A 24,774-nucleotide genomic window follows, 5' to 3' on the forward strand; every position below is an offset into this window, starting at 1 on the left:
TTCAGTCCCACTGCTTAGCACCTTAGGCAAGTGTCTTCTACTATAGCCCTGGGCTGACTAAAGTTTGTTAGTGGATTTTTAGGCAGAAACAGAAAAAAAAAGCTCATATATATTTGTCTGTGTGTGTAATCGAAGTTGTGTCCCTGTGAAACTCATCTGCATATTCCAGTTATCAAATGTAAGTCTACAGATGTTTTCCATTTTAAACAAGCCATACACACTGACTGAAAGTCATGGAGAATCATATTTGCAGAGTAAGTCTATATCAAAACAAAGACTGGAAAGTTTGGTTTTAATTGTGTGTGAATGTGTGTGAGAGAGTTTGTACTGTTTTTCATCTTTTCATGTATATGTCAGTTATAAACTGTGGTATCACAAGCAAACAGTGTTGTTTATTTTTAGTCCAGTGTGAAAGCATATTTCAGTTACTTGACATGTCTGACATGTTCCATGATCTCTGTAAACAAAAGACTCATTCAACCAGCAATTAACACACAGTCACACATTTATGCACACACACGCACACACACAAAATATATGACAGGCTTCTATGTAGTTTGTGTCTACCAAATTTACACACAATATTCATTGGCTTTGAGCTGCAGGAGAAGACTCTTATCTAAGATACAGGCTGTGGGATTGAACCTGAACCATGTGGTTGTGAGACAAACTTCTTAACCACCCAACCATGCCTATGTCTATTAATATATTTAAATATTCTTTGCGGATCTATTTTAAAACGGGGGCCACATTTTTCATTAATGTTTTACGTAGTGTTTTTGGTACGGAAAGACTTTCAAACTTCGTATACTTATCTATTTTGTGTTATAGAACAGAAAAATATTTTTGTATTCGAATTTATTTCATGTAAAAAATTGTCTTATTTCGATAATTTCAACCAATCACTGACAAGTATTCAGTTGTTTACATTTACTCTTTTGGTGTAAAGCGTATTTAATCTCCATACCTTCATTTTATTTGCTTTTTTCATTTTAAATTTGCTTTAACCCTAACCCTAACGTTAGGGTTAGGGTTAGGGTTAATTGTTTCAGAATCGTTTGTTTATGTAGTTGGCACTTAATGTATATCGGCTGAATGGACGTCAGTGATTGGTTGAAATTACAGAAATACGACAACTTTAACATGGAATAACTTCTGGATTTCTTTTTTTTAAGAAGACTTAAGAGAAAAAGATGTTTTATATGACACATTGTACCAGTGTTCCAAGTTTCAAAGTGTTTCGTTAATGAAAAATGTGGCCCCCGTTTTAAAAAAGATCCTTCTTTTCTACTATATAGGCACAAGGCCCAAAATTTTTGGGGTGGGGGTCAGTCGATTAGATCAACCCCATTACGCAACTAGTACTTAATTTATCAACCCCAAAAGGATGAAAGGCAAAGTTGACCTTGGTGCAATTTGAATTCAGAATGTTAAGATGGGTGAAATGCAGTAAATTGAATTTACCTCTTTCTTTCTCTCTCTCTCTCTCTCTCCAGGTGACCTTTGATGTTCCTTGGAACCCACATTGTGTTGATGACAGATGCTATGACGTTACAGCTTTATCTACAGTTACAGATTTCTTATTCGTTATGTCATATGACCAGAGAAGCCAGATAGGGGGGCCATGTGTTGCTGGTCCGAATTCTCATTATACTCTCGCAAAAAGTGGTAATTAATTTTGCTTTAATTATCAGTACTTCCTGTATATAAATATTTTGATATATTTTAATCGAGAGGTAAAAATTTTTTCAGTCGATGTTTTAGTCATCCATTTTGATTACTTATTTTAGTTGATTTGTATATACTTTTTCTTGACAGGCCCTTCTATATATTTAGTGTGATTGTTACCAACGTCGCCTTCCTGGCACGTGAAAAGACATTCGAGCGAGTTCATTGCCAGTACCACTGGACTGGCTCCTGTGCAGGTGGCATGTAAAATACACCATTTCGAGCGTGGCCGTTGCCAATACCTCCTGACTGGCCTTCATGCCGGTGGCACGTAAAAGCACCCACTACACTCTCAGAGTGGTTGGCATTAGGAAGGGCATCCAGCTGTAGAAACTCTGCCAAATCAGATTGGAGCCTGGTGTAGCCATCTGGTTTACCAGTCCTCAGTCAAATCGTCCAACCCATGCTAGCATGGAAAGCGGACGTTAAACGATGATGATGATGATGATGATATGTGCAGATATATTTTTTATCAGCAGAGGTAAAGGACATGGACTGCACCCCCTTCGGTTATTTTTTCTATGGTATTTTTCTACAGAAACCCATCTTTTCGATTCTGGAGATTCTGATTCTGCAAAAAAAAAAAATCGACATTTTGAAATTTTAATTCCCCCACCCCATCCTACAATTTTCCCCCTTTTTTTTAGAAATATTTTTTGGTGAAATACGTAGAAGAATATGGAGATTATGATTCTACAAAAAAAAAATTTGTAAAATTTGAATTTTTCAAAAAAAAAAAAACAAATAATCACTCCCTCCCCTCCTACTAAAATAGCAGACATAAAAAGTATCTAAACAGAAAACTCGACATGCTAGAAACAGCAGCTAAACGACGAATCACGTTTTCAAAATTTTAATTTCCCCCACCCACTTTTCTTTTCTTTTTTGCCAGAGGGGTAAAATTAAAATTTTAATATTTTTATTATTTCTATTTCTTAGGAATTCAAGAATATTTAAAAATGCTAATTCCTTCTCAGAAACTGGTCCTTGGTGTACCATGGTATGGATACCATTATCCATGTGTAGCTTTATCAGAAGTGAGTTCAACAAAGTTTTATTTTGTTATTTTTAATTAAAATACTAATGTAGATGCAGATGTGACTGTGTTAAGAAGTTTGTTTCCAAACTGCTGATCAGAAAGTATCAGGACTAGTGCTATAAAAAGAGAACTACAACACACATTAATTTGGCATTTAATTTCCTTTGAAGTAGCCCCCTTCTGAAGTCACATGTTATCCAGCATTTTTCTATTGATGGAAGCATTCCTGAAACTCATTTTTAGGGATAGCATACAGCTGCCTCATTGTAATCTCCTGAATTTCTTTGATGCCTTGAAATCTTGCCCCTTTCAAATGGGATTTGATTTTTGCCTTGATTTCAGGGTCATAGCCATAGACCCATAATTCATCACCTGTTATAACTGTTTTCAAAAAGGTTTCATCTTCCTCGACAGTCAAAAAGATCTTGTGCAGCTGAAATCTAATCTTCTTTTTGAGATGTTCACACTTACTCTTTTACTTGTTTCAGTCATTTGACTGCGGCCATGCTGGAGCACCGCCTTTAGTCGAGAAAATCGACCCCAGGACTTATTCTTTGTAAGCCTAGTACTTGTTCTATCGGTCTCTTTTTGCCAAACTGCTAAGTTACGGGGACGTAAACACACCAGCATCGGTTGTCAAGCGATATTGGGGGACAAACACACATACATATATACGATGGATTTCTTTCAATTTCCGTTTACCAAATCCACACACAAGGCTTTGGTCGGCCCGAGGCTATAGTAGAAGACACTTGCCCAAGGTGCCATGCAGAGGTACTGAACCCGGAACCATGTAGTTGGTAAGCAAGCTACTTACCACACAACCAACTCCTGCGCCTATACACACTTTATTTCCAAGCACTGCTATAAAACAATAGAACTGATCAAGAACATTATAACTTAATATGCATACATGACAGAGTTCCAGGTCCATCTGTGTGCCAAGTGGCTTCACTTTGTGTTCTTTGTCTCTATTACCATAACAACAGCCCTGATTCTTTTTGATCAGACCTTGTACATACATACATACATACATACATACATAAATGTCTTTTTAGTTTACCTTATCACCATCACCACTTGACAATCAATGTTGGCTTGTTTACAACTCTGTGACTTAGCAGTTTAGCAAAAGAGACTGATACAACAAGTGCCACATTTAAGAAATGAGTACTGGGGTCAATTTGTTTGACTAAACTCTTCAAGGCAGTGCCCCAGCATGGCCGCAGTCCAATGACTGAAACAAGTAAATAATGAAAGACAGGTCTGTAAAAAGCACCATTTGAGCGTGGCCGATGCCAGTACTGCCTGACTGGCCCTCATGCAGGTGGCACGTAAAAGCATCCACTACACTCTCGGAGTGGTTGGCGTTAAGAAGGGCATCCAGCTGTAGAAACTTTGCCAGATCGGACTGGAGCCTGGTGCAGCCTTCTGGCTCACCAGCCCTCAGTCAAACCGTCCAACCCATACCAGCATGGAAAAGAGACGTTAAATGACGATGGCGATGGTGACGATGTATTTCTTGAGCTTCTATGATAAGCATTTTATTAGAATTTAAACCGTAATATCAAGCTTACTGCCATTGGACTGTTTGTTAGATTTTTTTAATGATTTATTTTTATAAATTCTTTCAGAATAACGTATGTAAAATAAAGATGGTTCCATTCCGTGGTATGAACTGTAGCGATGCTGCTGGAAAACAATTAAGATTTTCAGATATTGTTGAAATTTATTTGAAGAAATCGCTTACTGGAAGACAGTGGGATACAGCATCAAAAACTCCTTATTTCACGTATCAGGTAAATTTTATCTATTTCAACTTATTTAACACTTTTGATACCAACCCGCCTGAAACTGCCTCTGGCTCTGAGTACAAATGTCTTGTTTTCAAAAGTTTTGAATTGAAATTTTCCACCAAACTTTAGTTACAATTTATGTTCCTAACACTAGCTTAATGATAACGAAGTTATTTTACTAAATTCTTTGTTATATTTAAAGTAATTGAAAGAAACACAGGGCATCTCAACAGAAATACGGTAACGAAAGGGTTAAAGCCTAAAAACATACTAAAACTTTATCGTTGGTAGCCACATGAACAAATTCACGGGTACAACACTGACTTTCTGGACACTGATGGTGTGGAAGTTCAAATTCTGTGGCTGCCAGACTAGTTTACTGGGTAGTTCTATCTACAGTACTTTATCATCATAATCATTTAATGGCTGCTTTCCATGCTGGCATGGGTTGGACGGTTTTAATTTACATCACTTTAAAACTGAGAGTTTGTATTATAGAACCAAGGGCAGTCTCATTCAAGTTGGTATCAAATAGTTTAATCTTAGTAACAACAAAGATTATTTATGTTTGAACCCAAATGTAGATGGAAACTTTCTTGCTGGTAAGACAAAAGCATTTAGACGGAACAAAGATATATGACCAGCTGCATTAGTATAATTGGTAACATGTTTATCTGGGTATCAGAAGTCATGTGGTTCAAGTTTTGAAGACAACTTGCACATTTTTCCCTTTGAAGGGGTCCAATGTATTATAAGCTATTACTCATAGTTAAATTTGCTTCAAGATACACTGTTAATTAAGCAATCATTTACATATTACTCACTGCTTCTAAATATATTTATTACTCTTTTGCCCTTTTACTTGTTTCAGTCATTTGACTGTGGCCATGCTGGAGCACCGCCTTTAGTTGAGCAAATCGACTCCCAGGACTTATTCTTTGTAAGCCTAGTACTTATTCTATCGGTCTCTTTTGCCAAACCGTAAAGTTAAGGGGACGTAAACACACCGGCATCGGTTGTTAAGCGATGTTGAGGGGACAAACATATACACACACACATATATATATATATATATATATATATATACGACAGGCTTCTTTCAGTTTCCGTCTACCAAATCCACTCACAAGGTTTCGGTCGGCCCGAGGCTATAGTAGAAAACACTTGCCCAAAGTCCCACGCAGTGGGAATGAACCCGGAACCATGTGGTTGGAAAGCAAGCTACTTACCACGCAGCCACTTAAAAACATAGTTCCGAGTTCAGTCCCACTGCATGGCACCTTGGGCAAGTGCCTTTTACTAGAGCCTTGTGAGTAGATTTGGTAGATAGAAACTGAAAGAAGTTCGTTGTATGTTTGTATCTTTGTGTCAGTGTTTGTCTCCACCACTACTTGACAACCAGTGTTGGTGTGTTTATGTCCCTGTAACATAGTGATTCAGCAAATGTGACTGATAGAATAAGTACCAGGTTTTACAAAAAAGTAATAAATACTGGGGCTATTCATTCTACTAAAAAAAACTCTCCAAGGAGATGCCCCAGTATGGTCGCAGTCTAATGGCTGAAAGAAGTAAAAGATAAAATTCTTCTTATAAATGATATTTTACAAAGTTGCAAAATTATCTTTGGATATTATCTTTTCAGAGGAGCAGTGGTGATGGTGGTGAAATTTAAAAACTATTTCTTGCATCATATCATTTATTGATTTTATTTCTATCCAAATCATTTTTATGATCTTACATCTTCGTAATTCTGTTATTTCAGGAAAACCATAATTCTAGTTATCAAGTATGGTATGATGATGCTGAGAGCCTTGGTTTGAAATATAAACTTGTTCAAGATTTAAACCTTCATGGCGTTGGAATGTGGAATGTTGATTGTGTTGATTATGACAATAGCACAATGTCTACAAAACTGCGGAACCTCATGTGGAATGCTTTGCCCAGTTATAACTAAATATAATAGGACTGCACATTATTTTAGCTTATCAAAACTATAACTGTCAACTTTTCTATCAATTTCTTAAAATTTTTTTTACATATTTTAGTGAATAAAATACTTGGAAATTTAATCATTTTTTAAAATATTAAATATGAATGATGTCATTCACTAACAAATTGTATCAATCACACCAATCAGAGAAAAATGTAATATTTTTTCCTATTGTTTTTTGTATGCCTCTTTTTTTTTTACATCTGATTCATTAAACGCAGTTTATATTTTCTAATTTTAGAAGCTTGTGAAGTTTTCTCTATAGAAAATAAAACAATTATATTTCTTTAATGATAATTAAAGACAGAATCTAAAAATCATTGTCTTCTCATATAAACACACATGTATATATATAATTATCAGTACCATCATCAGCTGTAAAGTTCTGATTTATTTTCACTTAGCTTTTATGTAGTTGGGGATCCTTCATAATTAAAATCATTGAATAAGCAATCTGAATGATAAAAGTCCTGCTGAAAGTAATTTTTCACACTTTGAACCATCATTGAATAGTGCTTGCAATTATACCGGCCTTTGAACATCAACTTCAATGATTCCAAAGAAATATTTGACAACATATTTTGGGAGTTACTGAGGAAGATCATGCAGTATTTCTGACTGTTATGTCAATATCTTCAGAAACAGTTGTCTGAATTCAAGTTACTTTGTGAAGACCAATACAAGTATCATTGACTTCTTTAATATTGTCACTGGGGTGCAACAAGACTGTGTCCTATCTTCACCATTCCTTCTTAATTTGGATTTTGCTATGAGAATATTAATTGATTTAGTGAACTTGGGTGTTGCCTGGAAACCGCAGCCAAATCCTACTGATCTGGATTTTGCTGACGTTATTGCACTGCTCTCAAAAAATAACAAGGAACTGCAGAAATGATAATGAAATGGAACTGGAACTAACTGCTAAGGATCACCCATGAAAAGACAAAAGTCATGCAGACTAGCAGTATGAGAGAAAAAAAAAACACTGATGCCAATGAAGTTAAGCTAACATTCATCAATAATCCGCAGATAAATCCGAATGCTGCATATGTGCTTGTATTTCTTGTAGCTAATATTGATAAAAATAATCCATCCATGTTGTTATAGACATGTTCTTATATAAAATAGATCTGTGGTGACATAAAACTTTGGTGACATAAAATAGTTGCTAATAACTACATGATGATGAAAACACAAATTGTTTTAGAATTAGATGCCAGACGTGTTGTGTACACAAGAAAACAATGTTATAACAAAATATGACCGGGAATTAATGTTGGTTGGTAAGCTGAGAAAGTGCTGTCATTTGATTATGAGTTGGTGCAAAATTGAAAACGTTAGAAGTGTATTGTTTGTGTATGATGGGAAAGTGATTGTAAAGTACGATTCAGAACACTAAAGATAGCACTGTACACTGAGGGGTAATTGTATTAGTCTCTCTGTTTTATTATCATTTAGTCTTAGGGGGTTCCTTCGAAGGATCTTGGGAGCAATGTTACTTGACAGGCTGCATAACGCGGAGATCAGAGGGTCTCCCTAGGTCAAACCTCTACTTCTCTGCATCGAGAGGTCAAAGCTCTGATATGTGATTAGAACGTTGCAGGAAAGAATCACAAAATGGATTCTTCAAGTCAAGGCAACTGGCAGAGACCCAGAGGTAGACCATGAATGAGATGGGTGGATAATATCCATAGTCTCAGATGATCATGCTTGGGAATCAAACCAGAAAGTCTAACAGTTATTTCTGATAAGACCTTATGGGAGAGGTGCTTAGGGGCCCTATCCCCATGTGCCTCTCAGCAACAGAAGATGAAGATTGATAATGGTAGGTTGGCTGGTCTTAGGAGAGCAAGGGTGGTACCCATGATCTTTTGAAGCACTGCTGAAGTTGATAATGTTCAGCTTAAATTCTGTAGCTGGATGGCTGTGGGGATTAATATTAATGAGGAAGAAGGATTCTATAAAGTTGTCTATTCATTGGTCAGCTCTGATTAAGCATAACCATGGTCAAAGGTATTCTGCCCATAACTATCCTCTCTTTTAGAGGTATCTGGACTGAATTATTCAATGCATCCTTCTCTTTTCTTAAGACAGTAAACAGTAAGAAATTTAGCTGCTATATTCAGCAGGTTGTGAAACCATGTAGAAGCTCCTAGGGGGTTGAGATAAAGTAAAATCGATGACTGGGGCATGGGGAACAGGTACCTGAAGTGTGCTTAGGCAAACGTGCTATATAGTTTGCTAGTTTGGAAGAAGAGTATCCATTATTGAAGTAGAAAGATGTGAAGCAGTCAGAGAATATCTGAAGGTTAGATGAAGTATGGTGGTAAAAGAATTTCTGCCAGTCAGACCTGGGCTCCTGTGTCAAACTTTATCCTTAACCTGGGCTTCTGAGCAAAAAAAAAAATAAATACTTGCACATACAGCTTAAGAGTAACAATTGCAAGCAAACTAATGGACAAAATCACAAAAACAATTCAGGAGAATAATAAATGGCCTATCTCTCAACTACCCTATTTGTTCACCTGAATCACAATTTTCCTCATCGATTTCACTAGTTTGATTGTCTGAATCACTCCCATTGCCAGTGGTAGTGTAAGGTTTATATCTGAAGGATAAATATCATCAATAATTTCCTTAACAGCAAAAAGTCTAGGCCCTGGTCGTTTACAAGATGAAGTGCTGGGTTCATCACAAAATCTTTTTTCTTTTCTTGGTTTCTGTCATTTGATTGTGACCATGCTGGACCACCACCTTTATTCTTTGTAAGCCTAGTACTTATTCTATAAGTCGCTTTTGCCGAACTGCTAAGTTATCGGGACATACCGCCTGACTGGCCATAAAAGCACCCACTACACTCTTGGAGTGGTTAGCGTTAGGAAGGGCATTCAGCTGTAGAAACTCTGCCAGATCAGATTGGAGCCTGGCGTCCTCAGTCCTCAGTCAAATCATCCAACCCATGCTAGCATGGAAAGCAGACTTTAAACGATGATGATGATGAATCATACGCTTATAAATGCATTTCTCTTTCTTTTCACAAACCTACTTACACAGGGTCACCTAAACACTTAAAAACCTGCAGTAGCATAAGTGCATCTAAGAATGAAGTTCACTTCAGCCTCTGCAACTATTCAGAGATTTACGTAACGGTTACATTACCAATCATCATCATCATCCAGTGTTTTAAATCCGGGTTTTATTCCCGTTAACGGGGGTGGCCAGATCTACCTCAATGCCATAGCAACTGAAGTAGGCAAGTGCATCCCACCCCAACCTTTGGGCTGGCTGGTGCCCATTCTCCTTTGCTATCATGAGGTTTTTTTGGAGCTGGATTTTCCACAGGAAGCAGGCCCTTGCTTACCCCCCAACCTCAGTTTCTAGACATGAGTGGTCCTGAGACCAAGGCCTCAACCACGATTTTTAAGAAATGTGGTGGAAAACTAGCTCAGGAAGGCAGGGACGCTACTCCCCGAGACCCCTTTCAGAGCACCCCCTACCTATGATAAATGTAAAACCCTGAGTACTAAAGAGCAATAGAAGTGCTACAATAAATATTTACTCCCAAGTTTTGTATTATGTATTTATACTTTATCCCTAATTTCAACACAATCTCTCTCTCTCTCTCTCACACACACACATATTTGTATAGTTATTAATTGTAAAGCTATATATATAGGAGAGGGTAACATAATCCATTCTATGATTGGCACAAAACCTGAAACTTTTGCGTGAGGAGGCTAGTTGGTTGCATCTACTCCGTTACACAACTGGTACTTATTTTAATGACCCTGGAAGGATGAAGAGCCAAGTCAATCCCAGCAGAATTTTAACTCAGAACATACGGAGGGGTGAAATGCCACTAAGTATTTTAGCTGGTATGCTAATGATTCTGCCAGTTCAAAACATTAATTAACAATTAACAGGCGCAGGAGTGGCTGTGTAGTAAGGAGCTTGCTTACCAACCACATGGTTCCGGGTTCAGTCCCACTGCGTGACACCTTGAGCAAGTGTCTTCTACTATAGCCTCGGGCCAACCAAAGCCTTGTGAGTGGATTTGGTAGATGGAAACTGAAAGAAGCTCATCATGTGTGTGTATATACATATATATGTGTGTGTGTGTGTGTGTCTGTGTTTCTGTCCTCATAACTTAGTGGTTTGGCAAAAAATGAATGATAGAATAAGTACTAGGCTTACAAAGAAAAGTCCTGGCATCGATTTGCTCAACTAAAAGGTGGTGCTCCAGCATGGCTGCACTCAAATGACTGAAACAAATGAAAGATTAAAAATTTTATATTTAAAATACTTCTCGACTATCACAAATATCATTTGAATATTTAAATATTTCTCAACTGCAATTTCAAGATAATCATACACTTATAAATGCATTTCATTTTCATTTCACAAACCTAAACACTTAAAAAAATGCAGTAGCATAAGTGCATCTAAGAATCAAGTTCACTTCAGCCTCTGCAACTATGCAGAGATTTACGTAATGGTTAAATTACCAATCATCATCATCATCTAGTATTTTAAATCCGGGTTTTGTTCCTGTTAACGGGGGCGGCCGGATCTATCTAAATGCCATAGCAACTGATGCAGGCAGGTGCATCCCAGCCCAACCTTTGGGCTGGCTGGTGCCTTTTCTCCTTTGCTATTATGCAGCTTTTTTGGAGCTGGATTTTCCACAGGAAGCAGGCCCTTGCTTACCCCCCAACCTCAGTTTCTAGACATGAGTGGTCCTGAGACCAAGGCCTCTACCATGATTTTTAAGAAATGTGGTGGAAAACTAGTTCAGAGATGTAGGGATGCTTTTCCCTGAAACCCCTTTCTGAGCCCCCTACCCATGATATATGTAAAACCCTGAGTACTAAAGAGCAATATAAGTGCTACAATAAATATTTACTCCCAAGTTTTGTATTATGTATTTATACTTTATCCCTAATTTCAACACAATCTCTCTCTCTCTCTCACACACACATATTTGTATAGTTATTAATTGTAAAGCTATATATGCCTGGAATTATTTTATTACAAGTATTTAACTACACGAACTAAGTAAAGTAGCGAGTTGGAAGGTTAAACACGGAGATGATGAGGGCGGAAAGCACATGCAGATAGCTAATTTAGAGGAGAGGGTAACATAATCCATTCTATGACAGGCACAAAACCTGAAACTTTTGCATGAGGAGGCTAGTTGGTTGCATCTACTCCATTACACAACTGGTACTTATTTTAATGACCTCGAAAAGATGAAAAGCCAAGTCAACCCCAGCAGAATTTGAACTCAGAACATATGGAGGGGTGAAATGCCACTAAGTATTTTAGCTGGTATGCTAATGATTCTGCCATTTCAAAACATTAATTAACAATAGAACTCAGAGAGCGCAAACTTCAACCAAGGCAACACCAATGTTGCGGGCAGAAAGCTAGTCAGTTAAATTCGCACCAGGTCTGGATTGGTACTTCATTTTGTTGACTTCAGAACGATGGACAGCAATGTTGACAACAGGAAGATTTGAACTCTGAACGTAAAGGGCTGTAATTAAATACCAAAAGACATTTTGCTTAAAACACTTAGGATTTTTGCTAACCCACCACCTTAAAACATGACAATAACAACAACAACAACAAATTTACTCTAGATATTTTTATAGATATATGTACTAAGGATCTGATTTTTGAAAGGAAATGTGTTGATAAATTAAGAAAAGAAATATTTTAAATGGTATGAAACAGATATACAACAGCTTTTGATGTTTTGCCACAGAAACTGAGGACTTTTCACAATTATTGCACTCTAGAATATAAGACTTTTTATAAGGGCTTCTTTTGCTAATACATTTGAATCGGTATTTGGTGTCGCCATGCTTACGGTTACAGTCTCAGATGCTGAGACTGGAGTTTCTGGTTTGCTGGTGGCAGGTTCTGAAACTGGATTATCACAAGTAGATGGAGTGTCTCCTCCGGAAAGCATCAGAGAAGGATTTTCGATTATTTCTTGGAAGGCTTCTAGAAACATGGCTGCTTCGTGTTCACTGACAGCTCTCCGGTCATAAGACAATACAACGGTCATCATTGTCTTGGCAGTTTTGTTTGTAGTTGGCACTAAACGAGATGAACCAATAGCCAGTATTCCAACTTGTGGAGGATTGATTACAGCAGAAAATTCACTTATCCCAAACATTCCAAGGTTTGATATACTGAAAAGAGAAACAAAAACATTATAATATGTAAATGATAATAATTATGTATACGTTTCAATATATACAAATGTGTGTGTGTCTGCGTATACATGACAGATTAAATTTAGAGGACATTGATTATTTAGGACTGTCATTAAACACATTTACTCAGCCATCAACCTTAATTTTCAATGTCAAAAATATTGTCACAGGTGCAGGAGTGGCTGCGTGGTAAGTAGCTTACTAACGAACCACATGGTTCTGTGTTCATTCCCACTGTGTGGCACCTTGGGCAAGTGTCTTCTATTATAGCCTTGAGCCGACCAAAGCCTTGTGAGTGGATTTGGTGAAAGAAGCCCGTCGTATATATGTATATATATATATATGTATGTGTGTGTATATGTTTGTGTGTCTGTGTTTGTCCCCCCACCATCGCTTGACAACTGATGGTGGTCTGTTTACATCTCCGTAACTTAGCGGTTCAGCAAAAGAGACTGATAGAATAAGTACTAGGCTTCCAAAGAATAAGTCCTAGGGTCGATTTGCACGACTAAAGGTGGTGCTCCAGCATGGCCGCAGTCAAATGACTGAAACAAGTAAAAGAGAGTAAAGAGTAAAAGAGTATATGTATGCACATGAACACACAAACAAAAATTTAAACACACATACATCATAGTTTAACATCTGCTTTCCATGCTAGCATGGGTTGGACGATTTGACTGAGGACTGGTTTACCAGATGGCTGCACCAGGCTCCAATCTAATTTGGCAGAGTTTCTACAGCTGGATGCCCTTCCTAACGCCAACCACTCTGAGAGTGTAGTGGGTGCTTTTACGTGCCACCGGCACATAAATATATTTTGTAGAGGTATGTATTTTTAGAATATTCCTTGTGCGTGCATATGTGTGTTGGCATGTGTATTTGTTTGCATGTGCTTGTCTGTACATGAATGTCGAAATTCTGCAGCTTCGTGAGTCAAAGGCTTAATTGAATATTTAGAATTTTGTTGATATTACGACCATTTGCTTTCACATTCTTGATTATCAATGGAATAAAAAAATTCCCCTTTTGAAAAGCAAGTAAGGACTGGTAATAAGAAAGGTAACCAGCTTTAAAATGCTGCCTCAAGTAATTCCTGTCATAAACCCATGTCAGCATGAGACAAATGGATGATAAACAAGTGAACAAATATTAAGCATGGATACTCACCTAAATGAACCTCCTTGAAATTCATGGAGCTGGAGTTTTCCCTCTCGTGCTCTTCCAGCGAGTTCCTAGAGAAGAGACAGTTTTAACAACAACGATTACAAAAATATCAAATTATAGAGAAAAAAAAAAGCAAGCTCACATTACAATTAAGGATGAAATATAACCAAAGAGGGGGTGGTCAAGAGAACAGAGAACCAGCCCTTTTCTTTCTCAGCTACAAGGGTTGAAGTGAGAGCACTGCACACTGAGGAACCAGATGTTAAAATGAGCCAATGAAGGAGCATTTATGCTGTTGAATGGTCTGCTAGAAGAAGAAGAAGCCAAAGGCGGTGAGCTAGCAGAATCGTTAGCACCCCAGGTGAAATGCTTAGCGGTATTTCGTCTGCCGCTACGTTCTGAGTTCAAATTCTGCCGAGGTCAACTTAGCCTTTCATCCTTTCGGGGTCGATTAAATAAGTACCAGTTATGCACTGGGGTTGATCTAATCGACTTAATCCGTTTGTCTGTCCTTGTTTGTCCCCTCTATGTTTAGCCCCTTGTGGGCAATAAAGAAATAAAAAGTAGAAGAAGCCAATTCTCTCTCAAGTTATAGCCTATATGAGGGGCTACTGAAAAGTTCCTGGTTTTAAGGGTATCACAAAAGGCCTGGATGGAGGTCCAACCTTCTGAGTTCTTTTACAAGGCTTAGAAAAACTGAAGGAGTACTGCAATAAATGTGTGAATCTGAGAGAGGAATATGTTGAATAAAATCATAATTAACAGGTCATTCTGTGTTTTCTTTGCCCCAAAGCCAGGAACTTTTCAGCACCCCCTCGTACACTTATAAAAAATAAAAATTTAACAATATACCTTAACTCTATTTTCTATCCAAATGCAAAAAGAGTAGAATTTATTAGATAAGTTTATTCATGAGAGCCAAAACCAACCAAAAAGCTGTACATAGTCTCTTTACCTGCTAGAAATAACAGCTAAATCTTCTTCAGATGATAACCTACTATCTTAAAAATGCAAGCATTTGATAATGTAGTCCCAGATACACTATCTTTATACACTTTTATTTGTTTCAGTCATTTGACTGTGGTCATGCTGGAGCACTGCCTTTAGTCAAACAAATCAATCCAAGGACTTATTCTTTGTAAGCCTAGTACTTATTTTACTGGTCTTTTTTGCTGAACCACTAAGTTATGGGGACGTAAACACACCAACATTGGTTGTCAAGCGATGGTGGGGGAACAAATACAGACACACAAACATATATATACACACACATATATGATGGGCTTCTTTCAGTTTCTGTCTATCAAATACACTTATTTCTTTATTGCCCACAAGGGGCTTCATTTCTTTCTTCAATAAGAGTACTATTTGAATCATTATGCATACAGCCAGTGACTTCTTGATGCAGCCAAACTAGTTTCCTTAGATCTTAATATTTATCCTCAATTTGAAACTTAGGCTGAATTATTTTCACCAATATAAATTTACAATGAATTAAGGCAATATCAAATGCCTGAGATGAGTTGTAGTCATAAAATTATAACTTTGTGAATTATTAGAATCATCTTTGGAGATAAACATCTTTCTGTTTTAATCTCAATGTAATTAAATAAACTGGCAAGTTGGCAGAATCATTAGCATGCTGGACAAAATGCTTAGCATTATTTTTGTCTGTCTTTACGTTCTGAGTTTGAATTCAGCCGAGGTCGACTTCATCTTTTTATCTTTCCAGGGTTGAAAAAATAAGAACCAGTTGAGTACCGGGGTTGATGTAATCGACTAGCCCCTCTGCCCCGAACTTGCTGGCCTTTTGCTAAAATATGAATTCGATATTAATGTTATTAAACGACAGGTTACTCACCTTGACTGAGCTTGAAATATCAGAAATACCAAGACTAACGGCATTTTTGACAATTGGTGTAATGAGTCCATTTGGAGTTGCCACAGCTATTGAGATATCCACAGCTGGTAACTGGACAGGATTACCATCTTTCACTATAGCATTCATATCAGGCACCCGCTGTTGAAGTTAGAGGAAAAGAAGCAAATAAATATCAGAACATATTTTATTGGACTGTTCAAGTCCCAGTACAATCTATGTACAACTTATAATGTGGCAAATTGGAAGAGTCATTAGATTATCAGAATATATGCCTTGTGATGTTTGTTTTGTTTCAGTTCTCTGTGTTCTGAGTTCAAGTTGACCGTTAATATTTTGAGGGTTGATAAATAAGGTACGAAATAAGAGAAGGAAATTAGTGGAATAGAGAGAGCACTGTCCATGATAGCTTGTAGTATCTTTCCCAAATCTTTATGTTCTAAGTTCAAATTCCACCTCCTATTATTGCTTTCCATGTGATAGGAAATGAGGTTTTTGTGACTTAGCTAAGGGGATAAACCCCTGATATTAGATGGAGTAATAAGCTTGGTGATGTCAATACAATGAGCTGGCCATGCACAAAGGGAGATAAATGGTGAGAGACAAACAGACAGATAGATGGATATCTATATATACATATATATTTTTATACATAAGTAGGATAAAATCATTATTTAATGATTTATCAGTGGCCAACATACTAAAAATATCACAATGGTTAATTTATATTAAAATAATAATAAGGGTGTTGAATGATTATAACACCAGTCTGCTAGAAGTAGTGGTTTATGGACTTTTGGGGGGTCTATTTCTAGCAGACCGGTGTTGTAACCATTCAACACCCTTACTATAATATTTATATATATATATATATATATATATATATATATATATATATATATATACACACACACACACACACTAGAAATGCACCCTGGCGTTGCCCGGGTGTCATGACCTACAACCACATTGTATTATTTGTTCCTTTGTTATGGGCAGAATTGGCACAGGAGGAGCATGAAGCAAACAATTCTTCTTTATAAACATGCTTTACAGTCATTTTCCGGTGAACAACGCTGCATTTTCTGTCTACCAAATTCAGTCACAAGTCTATGGTTGGCCTAGGGCTATAGTAGAAAACACTTGTCCAAGGTACCATGCAGAGGGACTGAACATGGAACCATGTGGTTAGGAAGCAAACTTCTCAACCACACAGTCATTCTTGCACCTAAAATGTGTGTGTGTTTGTGTGTGTGTGTGTGTGTGTGTGTGTGTGTGTGTATGTATGTTTACATCTGTTGTTAAATCATGTATTGTGTCCCTCTATGTCTCAAAGTTAGCAGTTCATCAAGCAGAGATCTGTAAGATAAATGCCAGATTGAAATAAATGTCAGATCAATTAAATTTTTGAAGGTGATACCTCATCATGGCAACAGTCAAAAGACTAAACCTGGCAAAATAATGTTTAAAGACTTAATGGCTTCAAATTTAAGGTAATGGATTACTAACCATAAGATAATGAGTTCAAAACTTCGTATTGAATTTCCACTCTATACGATAACACTATACGTACATCTCTGTCTACTTGACTTCCAACAATTTAACAACTGTAATTTGAAGTTGAATGGTTAGCTGTAAGAAAGATGTCCAGATTTCTTTAAAAATTATTGTGCAAAATATTCTGAAAAAAAAGTATTTTTTCCACCACCACAAAACACACAAACACAAAGATGTGTCTGTGATAACTTGAGTTACTCCAAATAGCAGCCAAATCTCTCTTAAAACGCACCCTTTCATCAAAAGAAAGACACAGATTTATAGTATTTCAGGAAGAAAAGAAAAAAACTGTGCAATGGGTTTGCTACATCAGAGGGCTAAACAAAACACAGAAAAACATACTTCACATTAAAAGATTATCTACTAAATTACTTTGAAGTTTCATTCCCAGGTAAAACAAAGACTGTTCAAGGAGAGTTGCCTCCCTTAGCTAAAGATGTCAAAATTGTGTGACCCAACCTTGTTTTTGAGGTTATTTTTGCAATAAAAAAGAGTTGTTGTGCAAAAAACATACTTTATTTGGTAGCCGAAAAATTACTGAATGTTTTGATACCTCATACATCAAAATCGGCACTCAGTTTTCAAATCCATAAGGAACATACACACACAAACTCTGTTTTATATATTAAAATATATACACACACAAACACAAAGACAGTCAGAGAGAGAGAGAGAGAGAGAGAGAGAGAGAGAGAGAGAGAGAGAGAGAGAGAGAGAGAGAGAGAGAGAGAGAGAGCTTTATATAAATCATAGAAATTGTTCTAATGCATAGATTAATAATTCAAAGTAACCTTTTTTATTGGTTTAATCTAGAGAAATGGTTGTGCCTAATGTTTTCATTGACCATCCAAGAATGGTGAAAAAGTGGTTAATATTCCTTTTAAGTGGTTGCAAATTGATGACTGCAGGAGAAAAACAGAGTGGGGATTATAAAGGGCTGACCCCCTGGTGAGGCAGGGCTGGGTATAGTGCAAGTGCAGGGTCGGAGGAGTAGATACAATATGGCTGATGAGGGGAGAGACTTAACCCTTTAGTATTTATATCAGTATTATCTGGCCAAAATATCCTTCCTGTTTTATGTTCAAATTGGCAAGATCTGGCCTCTCATACCTACTCTACAATGTCAAATTTAAAAATTAGCATTCATTTTTTAAAATCAGAATCTTGAAGCTATGAGATAATTCATGATTAATTCAAAACAACGTGAATAGATAAGCATTACATTTGACAGAGTAATCTGAATGCTAAAGAGTTAAACCAGTCATATCTGGCCAAAATATCTTATCTGTTGTATGTTCAAACTGACCAGATCCAGCTCCTCACACCACACTACAATGTCAAGCATTCATTTTGTTTCAATCAGAATCTTGAAGGTACGAGATAATGCATGATTAATTCGAAATAATGTGAATGAATCAGCAATACATTTGACAGAATAATTTCAATGCTAAAGGGTTATGTAAATAGGTAAGTAAGGAATCCTGTGTCAGAAACAATCCACATATTTACTCTCTCGTTTTCCATGGAGTCTCTTCTTTGCTGTTTTTTTTTTTTTTTTTTTTTTTATATATCTAAGAACATTTGTTAATCTCTCACTCTGACTCAGTCTAAATGTGTCATAGAAAAAATCCTTACCCGTAGAGCATGGGCAGCAGCTTTTATGATAAAATCATTCAGGGACACTTTTATACCATCCGCTGTGCAAGAGAGGAGAAAAAAAAAAATAATACAAATTAGACATTTACTGAATGGCAAGTATTTAAATGATAACATACACAAATATTATTTATCATTCACTTGTTAAATAAAATGGTTTTGCAGGTGTCTTCTGCTGTGGCCCCAGGCCAATTAGGATCTTGTGAGTGGATTTGAAGGATGGAAACTGTAAGAAGCTTGTCATATGTATATGTGTATCATCATCATCGTTTAACGTCCGCTTTCCAAGCTAGCATGGGTTGGACTATTTGACTGAGGACTGGTGAACCAGATGGCTACACCAGGCTCCAATCTGATTTGGCCGAGTTTCTACAGCTGGATGCCCTTCCTAACGCCAACCACTCCGAGAGTGTAGTGGGTGCTTTTACGTGCCACCGGCACGAAGGCCAGTCAGGCAGTACTGGCAACGGCCACGTTCAAAATGGTATATGAATGAATCTGTGTATGTTTTGTTGTCTTTACACTGTGTAATAGTTGTGAATGAATGCTACTGTCATACAAACAGCATCATTCATTTCCAATATTCTATAAGAATGTCTGCTTATGGGGAAAATATTTCATGTGAAGGTTAGTGACAGAGAAGGCACCTGGCAGTAGAAAACCTGCCTCAATAAACTCTGTGTGACCAATAAAAGCATGGCTGGGTTGACATTAAAATGATAATGACGATGATGATGTCATGTGACTGCCTTAGATATAAGATGGTTTATGAGGGAAACTAAATTGTTATTTAACTCAGTACAATTGAGTACATTTTTGATGAAAGACATTTCAGCAGTGACCACCACATCTTTTTCTGGACTATGTATGTGTGTGTGTTTGTCCCCCCAACATCACTTGATAACCGATGCTGGTGTGCTCACATCCTTGTAACTTAGCAGTTCGACAAAAGAGACGGACAGAATAAGTACTAGGCTTACAAAGAATAAGTCCTGGGGTCGATTTGCTTGACTAAAGGTGGTGCTCCAGCATGGCCACAGTCAAATGACTGAAACAAGAAAAAGAGTATTATAATCATGCTATTTAGCTCTCTTTAGTTGGGCCGTGGAGGTGCAATGGCCCAGTGGTTAGGGCAGCGGACTTGCAGTCATAGGATCATGGTTTCAATTCCCAGACCAGACGTTGTGAGTATTTATTGAGCGAAAACACCTGAAGCTCCACGAGGCTCCGGCAGGGGATGGTGGCGAACCCTGCTGTACTCTTTCACCACAACTTTCTCTCACTCTTACTTCCTGTTTCTGTTGTGCCTGTAATTCAAAGGGCTAGCCTTGTCACACTGTGTCACGATGAATATCCCCGAGAACTACGTTAAGGGTACACGTACGTGTCTGTGGAGTGCTCAGCCACTTGGACGTTAATTTCACGAGCAGGCTGTTCCATTGATCGGATCAACTGGAACCCTCGACGTCGTAACTGACGGAGTGCAAACCAACCAGTTTTGGGCCACTGGCCCAATTAGCCCTCTGCAAGAGCTAGCTTAAAAGTCTGTATGGAGTGCAACTTTTAACCTAGTTACTAAATAAAGAGAAGAGGAAGAATGTTGTTTATTGGTTACTCTCAAGTCATGTTCAAAATGTTGTCATTTTAGTATGTTTACTGGAGATTAAACTTTTACTCTTTCATCTGTTTCAGGCGGCACCAGACGGGGACATTGCCTTCAAGGGTTTCAGTCAATCCTATTGACCCAAGAACTCATTTTAAATGTGGCATGTATCAGTTTCAATTTGTTGAACCACTAAGTTATGAGAAATAATCAAGTTCCTAGACATAAAGAAATAGTTTCCACCTTCTCAATTTTATGCGTCTGCCAGTACCGTGCCAGTGGCACATAAATGCACCCACTACATTCTCTGAGTGGTTGGCGTTAGGAAGGGCATCCAGCTGTAGAAACTCTGCCAAATTAGATTGGAGCCTGGTGTTGCCATCCGGTTTCACCAGTCCTCAGTCAAATCGTCCAACCCATGCTAGCATGGAAAGCGGATGTTAAACAACGACGATGATGATGATGATGATGATAATGATGAATATGCCACCACCTGATACATAAATATACATATCACTTGTGTGTGTGTGTGTGTGTGTGTGTGTGTGCATGTGAGTGTGCTTGAATGCATGTGTGTGTGTTTAATACTTACCAATTAATTTTTTCCTAAGTGCACTCACACTGTCAACATTGCATTCAATAGAGCCATAAGAATGGGGAATAGTCGTCTAGAAGAGATAAAATATGAAATGTCAGTATAATATATTTCAATATATGGCAATGAAGAATTAAATAACATGCAATGATTTGTCAGAAAACTTAATTACATCTATTTTACAGTAAACAAGTTGTAATCAAAATAATTTTTTAAAATACTGTATTTTCTGACATAAAAATCAAACTTTTCAGACCCAAATTTACACCCTATATCCTACAAAAAACGCCTCCAGAGGTCCAAAAATCCCAAAGAAATGCAACAGGATTTGGAAAAATAACAACAATGTTTGAACCCTTCATGGTTATACGAAAGACTACGTTGATTTATATCCTGAAAAAATATGATAAATTTAGGGTTCTTTGTTTCTATGGCACCCATGAAGTCATAGTTACGGCCATTGCTGCTGTCACATAAATGGCACCTGTGCCAGTGGCATGTAAAAAGCACCCACTATACTCTTGGAGTGGTTGGCGTTAGGAAGAGCATCCAAGTGTAGAAACCGTGCCATATCAGACTGGAACTTGGTGCAGCTCTCCAGCCTACCAGTTCCAGTCACACCACCTAACCCATGCCAGCATGGAAAGGGGACATTAAATGATGATTATGATGATTTCTCAAGAAGAAATCTCTTGTAATGCCCCTTCTTTTTTTATAAAGGGTTGAGTCCAGAGAGATTTAAAATCAGAACAGAGAGAGAGACAAAAATATTAAGATATTGCAAGGCATTTAGCCCACCATTACAACATTTCTGACACTCTGTTCACATCAATTATCAATAGATTAAAACCCCAACTCACCAACAATTCTCTGTAATTACTATTGGCTTATACCCAACTCTCTCTGGTTTTATTATAAAGTACCCTTTCCAGAAATTGCACCCTTGTGGACCTGTTTTATTTCAAACTGATCATGGAATACATTAACAGGTACTTATCGCAATCCCCTAACCAAGATAAAGTGAAAAAAGATACTGCTCAGACAAAATAAATAAATAAGTAAATAAGCCAGTAAACAATTAGTTCCCACATAATTAGAGAAAAGTGATTAGTTTTTAAAGAATAAAATGTTTTGAATGACACAACAATGCACTACAATACAAACAATGGACTATAATAACTGTTGTAATTTAATCATCCATAGACTGATATGATATTTCGGAATAAAAATTCCTTCTTCAGATATCCCTAAGAATTGATGGAGTCGCTGCTATAATCGGTTTTCCAACGGCTTTTCTGTTTTTCTTTTTTTTTCCGAAAGCGTCTCAGCAGTGGTCTCATGAAGCTTCTTCCGGAATTCCTCATTAGTTTTTACTTAAGAATCATTTCTAATGTCCTTTCACAAGGACTGAAATTTTGGGAGATGGGGTTAGTCGATTACAGTGACACCCCCCCCCCCCCCCGGGAACTCAACTGGTACTTATTTCATCGACTTCGAAAGGGAAGAAGGAACTGATCAGCTTCAGTAGAATCAAATTAGTTCTAATATAAGAACTGACGATTTGGTTGATAAAGTCACATCCCTTACCTTTGATTCGGTCAAACGTTTAGCTATTGTTTTCCTCATGCTGGTAACAGGAATATCTGTGTACTTTAGCTTTGATGGACCCTTAGTGGCAGGTGCAGGTGGTGATGGTGGTGCTTTTAGCTGAGTAACTGGTGGAACAGGCGTTGACTGAACAGGTGTTGGCTGAACAGGAGATGATGGGCTTGACCTCACTAGATGTTTTGACTTGATGACTGAGAGAACATCACTGGAAGAAAAACAAAGAGCACTGTTTCTCATATCCATTGTTGAAGGAATTTTGTTTATATTTGATTGACTAATATTTTATTTTGACACTAGAACCAATCTGTTAGCTCACAAAGTGACTCACCAAATTCTTATTTCTTTATTGCCCACAAGGGGCTAAACATAGAGGGGACAAACAAGGACAGACAAAGGTATTAAGTCGATTACATCGACTCCAGTGCGTAACTGGTACTTAATTTATCGACCCTGAAAGGATGAAAGGCAAAGTCAATCTCGGCGGAATTTGAACTCAGAATGTAACGGCAGACGAAATACTGCTAAGCATTTCACATGGCATGCTAACATTTCTGCCAGCTCACCGCCAAATTCTGCTCTGTTCCCTACTTTGAAGGAAGGTCAACTCATTATGAAACAACTATTCCAACGAAAACCATCCCACCCATGCAAGTGTAAAGAAACAACAGCAGAAAAAACTCAAAAAAGAAGTTTTCTGATGAAGGGTTTTTCCTAAAAGTATTAGGGGTTGCCACTCTTCACAAGAAACAAAACACCCCATGTTAGCCATCTCTGGTATTAATATCTGAGATTGTGAAGTAAGACTGGCAACCAATTTATCTGTCAGGTTTACAAAAAAAATTTATATATATAATTATATGCTTTATCTGGTTTTAAAATAAAACATAAGTGATAGGATTTAGACATAGTAGTATTTAAATCAGTACAACTTCACTATTTTTGTATTACTATTTTCACTGCCAATAGAAAATTAATGATCTGTATATCATACTTAAAGCATATATACCTTTGAAAGCTTTCTAAATTACAGTAGCCATCTTATGAAACCATCTCTTATATAGTGTTAACAAAACACAGAAATATATCAGCAGTAAGTGAAAATCACTTAGCAGTGGCAAAGGCAGTGCTAGATCCAGATTTCTGCTTTTTTTGAGTTTCATCAGTAGCAAGTATCCACTGGACAGCTGTCTTAAAATAAATTCCTGCTTCCGAAGATAAGTCAAGACAGGAGTTCCTCCTCAACGACAGATAATTTGATGGAACATGATTTTCTTTTTCGTATTTTTTTTGATTGTCAAATAAGCTAAAAACCTGTACACTAAAGAGAAAATATATATTCTAAATCCAATATTAAGCAGTACTCATCAAGGGCCATGAAATATAATAAAGAATGCATAGTGCTGGTGGCATGTAAAAAGCACCATTCGAGCGCGGTCGATGCCAGTGCCCACTCTCAGAGTGGTTGGCATTAGGAGAGACATCCAGCTGTAGAAACCTTGCTAGATCAGATTGGAGCCTGGTACAGCCTCCTGTCTTGCCAGTCGTCAGTTAAACCGTCCAACCCATGCCAGCATGGAAAGCAGACGTTAAACAATGATGATGATGATGATGATTGTAAATCCATTTGAATCAACTCAAAGACCCCCAAAATGCCACAGACATGTGTGCTCTTTCAATGGCAACCATACTTTCTGTGAGAGATATTAAATAAAAACCTGAAGAAGCTATGTATGTATGACAAATAATAATGGCGATTTTAGCTTTTGAACTTGCAAGTACTATTTAGCATGTATAATTTCATTTGACAAGACCCCTGGAAGATGTAAAAGTGGTGGCCACATGATAGCGTGTTAACTACTCAATAATTTTCAGCTGTAAGCACAAGGCCTCAAATCTGGAGGAAGGGATTAAGTCGATTAGATCGACCCCAGTGTG

General features: G+C 37.4%; 2 protein-coding genes across 3 annotated transcripts in view; one reads left to right on the plus strand and one right to left on the minus strand.

The window, feature by feature from the left end:
- LOC106879955 (di-N-acetylchitobiase) overlaps window positions 1-6,870 on the plus strand; it is a 22,934-nt gene extending 16,064 nt beyond the window's left edge. The window contains exons 4-7 of the mRNA XM_014929715.3: window positions 1,497-1,668; window positions 2,668-2,765; window positions 4,402-4,566; window positions 6,326-6,870. Of these exons, the coding sequence (XP_014785201.1) occupies window positions 1,497-1,668; window positions 2,668-2,765; window positions 4,402-4,566; window positions 6,326-6,517 (627 nt within the window). The 3' untranslated portion in view covers window positions 6,518-6,870. The remainder of the gene's footprint in view (window positions 1-1,496; window positions 1,669-2,667; window positions 2,766-4,401; window positions 4,567-6,325) is intronic.
- Window positions 6,871-12,185: 5,315 nt separating this feature from the next.
- Window positions 12,186-24,774, minus strand: part of LOC106879952 (pyruvate dehydrogenase protein X component, mitochondrial) — a 39,256-nt gene continuing 26,667 nt past the window's right edge. For both annotated transcript variants that reach the window (XM_089353011.1, XM_089353010.1), the window contains 6 exons: window positions 22,819-23,044; window positions 21,229-21,304; window positions 19,013-19,074; window positions 15,803-15,961; window positions 13,945-14,009; window positions 12,186-12,753 (listed from right to left, as the gene is read on the minus strand). In XM_089353011.1, the coding sequence (XP_089209137.1) occupies window positions 12,351-12,753; window positions 13,945-14,009; window positions 15,803-15,961; window positions 19,013-19,074; window positions 21,229-21,304; window positions 22,819-23,044 (991 nt within the window). In that variant the 3' untranslated portion in view covers window positions 12,186-12,350. The remainder of the gene's footprint in view (window positions 12,754-13,944; window positions 14,010-15,802; window positions 15,962-19,012; window positions 19,075-21,228; window positions 21,305-22,818; window positions 23,045-24,774) is intronic.

This window comes from Octopus bimaculoides, chromosome 5 (genome assembly GCF_046866305.1).
Source record: "Octopus bimaculoides isolate indiv1 chromosome 5, ASM4686630v1, whole genome shotgun sequence".
In the NCBI taxonomy this organism is placed as follows: Eukaryota; Metazoa; Mollusca; class Cephalopoda; order Octopoda; family Octopodidae; genus Octopus; species Octopus bimaculoides.